The sequence below is a fragment of the Conger conger genome, chromosome 5, assembly GCF_963514075.1.
Source record: "Conger conger chromosome 5, fConCon1.1, whole genome shotgun sequence".
Classification (NCBI taxonomy): domain Eukaryota; kingdom Metazoa; phylum Chordata; class Actinopteri; order Anguilliformes; family Congridae; genus Conger; species Conger conger.
Window position 1 is genome coordinate 23,867,352 of NC_083764.1, and position 6,974 is coordinate 23,874,325.

General features: G+C 41.6%; 1 protein-coding gene across 1 annotated transcript; it reads right to left on the reverse strand.

Moving 5' to 3' along the window:
* Positions 1 to 775: 775 nt before the first annotated feature.
* On the reverse strand, positions 776 to 6,974 carry LOC133129629 (transmembrane emp24 domain-containing protein 10-like). Its single transcript, XM_061243846.1, has 5 exons — positions 6,725 to 6,974; positions 5,686 to 5,806; positions 5,198 to 5,271; positions 3,065 to 3,191; positions 776 to 1,840 (listed from the first exon to the last, which is right to left on the reverse strand). The coding sequence occupies exons 1-5, from the start codon at positions 6,905 to 6,907 to the stop codon at positions 1,719 to 1,721; spliced, it is 627 nt and encodes a 208-aa protein (XP_061099830.1). The 5' UTR covers positions 6,908 to 6,974; the 3' UTR covers positions 776 to 1,718.

Consider the following 6,974-nt stretch of genomic DNA (forward strand, 5'->3'; position numbering starts at 1 on the left):
CATCAGCTGATTGCTTCGGTCTGAACTAGGTGCTGATTTTCAGGAGAAAACAAAAATGAGCATGGTGTGTGGCTCTCCAGGAGTGGTGTTGCAGACCCCTGGCCTAAACCTCTAATTTAGGAAAATGTACATAAGCCATATCCATCCTTGTTATATTTTGAGTAGATCCATTGACAGGCCGTTAACTGGGATTTGTTTTCAAAAATGACAAAACTTTAATCTTCTGTACAAGCACAGCTAGCCTAACAAATAGAAAATACAATTAAGGACAATTCCATAGTTTATATTAAGCATTGGTCATCCCAAAAGTTTTGTTAATAAAGCTATATCTCCCCAGATTCTAGAAAGCGTCCAGTCCAGCCAGGAATTTCTTTTACGTTGGAAGGTCATTTATCTTGTTAAAACTTGACACTAATACAATGGCAGGCCTGGCCAAATGTATTTACATGTTCTCCAAAATCAAAACGTGCTGACCACGACTGGCAGCTAGTTGTTATTATACTTTGGATCAAGAAAGCTACAGTAACAGTGTTCGGAGAAATTGTAGTTGGCTCCATAGCTAATCTTTGTTTACTACTGCCAAATGTATTCCTGTGACTCCATATACCATTTCATGTTTAACTTGTTACTGCAGCAACGAAAAAGAAGGGAGTAATAACATTTTCCAAAACTGACATCGACTACGATTGGATAAGTCTGTCTATCCAATGCGAGAGACTATATTCAGTCTCCAAACCTTGAATGTAGTGCATAACATTAAGCATAAACAAATACCTATCACAAAGCCCTTTTTATTGAAATTCCAGATTAAAAAAAGCTTTTACGCATTATGAACATTAAACTGAGCAAGCTTTTAAAAAAAAAAAAAAAACCCTCTGACATCAACTAGTAAAAATGGGCAAAATCAATTAAATGTAACTCCACCACAGCATGTTTAAAACAAAGGATTCACGAACACACAATATAACTGCTGCTAGAAAGTGTGTTTTTTGAGGGATTGAATGATTGGAAAAAATCTCTATGGCCTTGTGAATCACTTCAGGCTTACCATATAACTGATTTGTTAAATAAATTAGTATGAAATAACTCTGAATTTAAGCAGTTCTCCACATTGCTTCACATCAGAATGTTCTTGATTCAAACCCCCAATACTGCTAAGTATGTGTACAGCACTTTCTTAACTTTGGATAAAAGGCGCTATATAAATGCCAACCATTTTAACTGATATATTCAAGGTCTGTTATTAATACAGCGAAAAAGACAAAAGGTTGCATTTACACAAAAATGGAATCGACAGATTTACACAATTCGAAAGAAAATCTTACAGACCCATGTACCTCATCATTCTTAGATTCCACAACATTCCAAGCTTTATTACAGGTTTTCATGTATCCTCAAGCACAACTGCTTTCTTATACAGTGTAGGGGGGAAAGGAGAACAAAAACATCTCCCTTAGAAAGTCTATTTACAAAAAAACACCATAAAACTAAACTGAGACACCCATCATTTTTGAGATAGACTAGACAGAAGGGAAAAAAAGAAGAAGAGTACTTCAGTGGTAAAAGTGTAACCTTTGAAACGGCAAGTGTAACCTTAGAAAATCCAACAAAAAAAAAAGAACTTGAACTGGACCCCTCTTCACCCAACAGTTGAATGTGGTGGTGGTGCAAGAACCAGGCAGTAAGCCCAGTGCATTCCCCGGCCCAGGCTCGCAGTCTTACTCAATGAGCTTCTTTGCCTTGAAGAAGCGGCGTAGGTAGAAGACTTGCCAGGTGGCCAGTCCAATCAGACAGCACATGGAGAAGATGCTGAAGTACAGGACACGGGTGTTGGTCGACTCTGGATTGGGGACGGAGGATGAAGCAAACATGAAGGCACGATGTTGACATGCAGCTTTCTAGCAATTTCCAAGAAAGAACTCATTTACCCAATCAGTGCGTCATAAGAATTTCAAACAAAACTCCACGGGCTCATTCTGCTTATTTCTCATCTTTTTCCCTTTCCTTGCTCTTTTTTCTCTACTCACAACTCCACCCATTGAAAGAGTAATGAAGACGGGGAAATTGAGAAAACATTAATTAGGCAAATGGAATGTCCTTGCTCCTTTAAACATCAGTTCTAAGCCATGCCAGTTCCTGACGTGGCAGATGTGTGGCAGATGGGGAGAGGAGGTCAATAATTTATGTCAGGCTTTCCAAGGAAACACTGATGTTTTCCTGCTCAGGAAAGATAGAGAGTTTTGAGAGAACTTGTAGCTTCTAGAAGGAATGTTTGACGGGCTGGAATATCCTTAAAAGATGGCAGACCTCGATCAATTTCCAGGCCAGGAGCAAGTAAGAGAGAAAAGATTAGAAAATAAGCATTTGGAATGAGCCCTGTACATTCACAGGAAACCTTTTGGGGTGCCTACTGCCATTTTACAGTTTTGTCTTTTTCTCCCCAGTGTGGAGTCATGAGATATAATTCTATTCACCACTTTTCCAGCAGGTGAAGCATGGGCACTCAACTCGAAACCAGGGACAATTTTACACCACTTCATCCTTTCAAAACATGGTACATTCATCAAACATGTATATTTAATTACCTTATTGGAGTGGAAATGAGAAATAAAGACCTGATCCAGTATTTCCTACCACAGAAGGCATCTTACAGCACTTCAATGTTTGAGGGAGGGAGAAATTGTCTATCCATTTCATTTTCTCATAAAATTAGTTCGGGTGCAAGGTTCGGGTCAATTTAATTTCAATTCAAGTCAAGTCAGGAAGTCTATTGAAATTCAATCAATACATTTTTACTTCCAGAATTGAAATGGAATTGACCCCTACCCCATTCTAGTGTCTTTTCAGCTTTAATTACCATTTAATAACCACTGAAGTATAATTAATTTGTAAACATCTACATATCGCAACAATCCAGGCAGAAATTACTGCTCAAGGCATAAAACTTTCCAGAGAATCAAATAATATATCCATTCTATTCTGCCCATTTCATTCTGACAAGAGCTCAGAATGAAACTACAAAACGTGTCTGAACTCAATGTCCCACGCATCCCTGCAGCCTTACCATTGGTGTCCCTCATCTCCTCCTCGCGCTTCTTCATGTAGGCGAAATCGTTGACAATGGACTCAGAAAGATCTTCCAACCGTCGCAGCTCCACCTCCAGGGGCTTCAGCTTTTCCACCTTTGCGATCTGGGTGTAAAGAGGCAGGCATTACTCACACTAAATACTGGTAATGGTAAACAGTAAATTTATATAGCGCCTTTATCCAAAGCGCTGTACAATTGATGCTTCTCATTCACCCATTCATACACACACACGCACACCAACGGCGATTGACTGCCATGCAAGGTACCCAATCACCAACCAGCTCATCAGGAGCAACTGGGGGTTGGGTGTCTTGCTCAGGGACACTCCGACACACCCATGGCGGGATCGAACTGGCAAACCTCCGACTGCCAGAGGACCGCTCTCACCGCGTGACCAATGTCACCCCGCCTGAGCCAATGTCACTATGGACAGCAACACTGCAACTAGTGATAAAAGGGGGCGGTGGGACTTCATGAATCCGAAAATTGATTGGACCTAATGTCCGTTTTTAATGACTCCCAGTCATACACCAATCATTTCATTTTGCTGTGCAGAGCAGCGTCTAGTGATAGGTTGTTGTAAGCTGGCGACTGAAAGCTCAGAACCTTTGTTCAGGGTATTTGTGAAGCCTTGCAACTATTTCCTAAAAGCTTTTCTACAAACAGATCCAACATTCATAAATACTGCGAAGTCCAAACTTTGCTTCTTTGCAAACTTTGTTTCTAAATGTAAGTAGAAAGCATCTGAAGGCCTTTTGCTTATCAAGCCTCATGCCCTCCAGCAGGTGTCAGTGTTGGTCATGGATTGTCCACAGTTTTTTTGGCAGCAAGCAGTCACTCTTAGAAATTTCCGGTATGCAGACAGCACCATTCATTGGTTTCTTACCATGTTTATCCCCAACCTCCGTTATGAAGAAAACTACAGAGGGTACGAATCCACTAACTTAAGCCCGCCAAGAGAATAATGGAGTGTTAAAGTGAGGGAATGTTTCACTGTTCCATGAACAGACAAGAACACACACAGCCTGTGCTCCGCCCCAAAACCTACCCATCCACCTATTCACTTACAAGTGAAACTCCGAAAACTAAATTGAAGGCAAACCTGATCACTGACCTGGATTTGGAATTATAGTCTGACCCTGGAGTTCTCTCAGCACAAGAGGCTGGATTATCCCTGCAAGGCACTACTAGAATAACCACACCACCCACATTCCTGAGGGAGGTACAGTGCATACCTTGCATACACAGTTACACAGTAATAGAAACGTGTGTGTGTGTGTGTTAACAATAACACTTAATGGACACATAAGGGCGAGTTTTCATTCTGGATTTCTTATGACATTTTGCCTCGGTGTCATTCTCTCAGGATATCTAATAGTAGGCACAAATAAGTGAATGAGCTATGCATACCGATATCCACTAACAAGTGGCAGTACGCAATAAAAAGTCATGTTCGGATTATACTTCATAAATCAAATATTTTGAATTAAACAACAGCCATGGACAATGTCGGGCGACGTTAAAACGTTCATGAACATTCTGTGATTTCAGTCGAGCACCTCTTATCGTTTTTTCACTTACCCGGTGAGGCAGGGAGGCGAGCCCCGAGCTAGGGGGCAACATGGCTCAGGCAGTAAGAGCAGTTGTCTAGCAGTCGGAGAGTTGCCGGTTTGATCCCCCACCCGGGCTGTGTCGAAGTGTCCCTGAGCAAGACACCTAACACCCAAATGCTCCTGACGAGCTGGTCGGTGCCTTACATGGCAGCCAATCGCTGTCGGTGTGTGAGTGTGTGTATGAATGGGTGAATGAGAAGCATCAATTGTACAGTGCTTTGGATAAAGGTGCCAACCATTCACCATTTAAAGCAGCATTTACTGGCACAGCCCTAGTTCCAACCCCTAGGACCCCTCCCCAAAGACATAGTCAAAAGGTGTAGCAAGGCTGTAATGTTGTCGAGAAATGTTTGCATGGGTTAGCTTTGAGGAACAGCCTTCTGAATGGGAGAAACGAAAGGAAAACCAGGTCCAGTCCAGGTAGTCGTAAAGGCTGGAGCAGTGGTCTGCAATGGACTGCCACAGGTCACCAATTACCCCCTCTGCCCTCACTCACCTCCTCATAGTTCTTGGCCTCCACACCATGCTTCATGTCCAAATTGACCAGCTGGTCGGGAACTCGCCCAGTTCCTGGAACAAGGAAAAGGTTCATTATGAGGGTGCTGCAACAAACCCAACACTTTCATAAATGACCTTCGCCCCAACCAAACTCCAAGTTTGTTTGTTTTTTTCTTCTTCTTCTGCTTCTTCTTCTTCTTCTTCTTCTTTCAGGGAACCAGTAAGTCATAATTCTGATCTATTCACACTAGCACAAACAGTTCATTCTGAGTCCTATTTTTCAGGTTTTTCACTGTGGAAGGAGAGTTGGCATTAATGAAGATGGGGGTCAGCAGCCTTTAGCTGGCTGTATGCTATAGCCAATTGCTTGTATGCTCTTTGCAAAAATACAGTAATTACAAATACAATATGAACAACACCATCAATCATCAACACCATTATCTGCTCTCTTAAAGTAAAATTTAAATGTGAGGGCATAGTGCCTACCCATTGGAAACTTGCTCTCAAAGCAGACTTCAAACATGTCATAATCCTCTGTGGTGAAGGCAAACTTCCCCTTCGAAGCATCTTCTTTTAGGTACAAGATGTGGCCTGAAGAGTCTGTAATCTGTTAGAGAAATTCAGAGAAATGCTCTCAATAAATACAATCAATAATGTCTCACAACATTGCAAACTAAACAGTGCATAGACAAAAAACACACGGACGGGACAAGCACAAGAGTTCACATGTTGCAGATATTTGAGAAATGAATAACTTGTAGCACAACGCAACTAGGGATCATAGATCATGATCAATATCGGCCGATGTCCTGACAGGTGTAAGCTACAAAGCGAGCCAATGTTAGTCGAAGCAATCCTGCAAACAAAAACTGCATTGCACCACGCGGCAGACTGCAAAAGAATGTAGCTAAATTAAGTCAAACCACAATGAAAACCAGTCTACTGAATGAAAGCGCGACAGTAACGTACTTATTCAGAGTGAAACGTTAATACTAGCTAGCTACCTACCGTCAAACTGCTGGCCTTGGCTATTGTTAAGAATGACGTGTTACTTCCTGAGTCAATAGGTTGCTGCTCAGATCCCAGTGAAACCGTTTTCCCATAGCTAACTATTCCGTTTCACACGCAACGAACAAAAATAGTCATTAAATACAACGCAAAGGGATGGCTACCGTTAGCGCCCACTAAATAACGTCAAACTCATAGCTAGAAACGAACCGGAAATTTGACAACTACTCAAGACTATTGTAGCTAGCTAGCAAGCTAGGCTAGCTTGTCAAATTAACCAGCACATAGCTAGATTACTTAGCTACGTGGCCCAACGTTAGTGGTCTCAAATCTGAGTAACCTTAATACATGGATCCTATTGCATTTTTTTTAGTGTTAGGATGTATACAACATCGATGCATGACAGTTAGCTAACGTTCGTGGTGTACGAAATACTTTTACAACAGCTCTCCTGGCCTAATTTAGGTCTTCTCATACATCCTCACCATTTCCTTAGCCAACTTCCCGGTCGACTCACCTTAAGATTGGTCTTCGTATTAGGCTGCTCACCAACGTCGTATTCTCCAGTAACGAGTACGTCTTTGTGGATTTCTTCCCGCAAACATTTTCGCGAATTAACTGGTAAATGAAAAGAAATTGAAATTGCTGATTCAAATAGAAATGATAAAAGAAGTAACGCTAATGCACAAAACCGATACATGGCTGGCACAACGTTCAAAGCATAGGTTCAGAGCAGCGTAATGCTAAAGTAACGTCAGCCTTCACGA

What these genes read in the sequence shown, in the direction of transcription:
- LOC133129629 (XM_061243846.1), bottom strand. Translation starts at nt 6,907, where the DNA reads ATGTATCGGTTTTGTGCATTAGCGTTACTTCTTTTATCATTTCTATTT. An exon ending in AGGCCAAGAACTATGAGGAG is followed by an intron (nt 3,192 to 5,197) that starts GTGAGTGAGGGC and finishes CTTTACACCCAG; the next exon opens with ATCGCAAAGGTGGAAAAGCT. An exon ending in GGAGATGAGGGACACCAATG is followed by an intron (nt 1,841 to 3,064) that starts GTAAGGCTGCAG and finishes TCCCCAATCCAG; the next exon opens with AGTCGACCAACACCCGTGTC.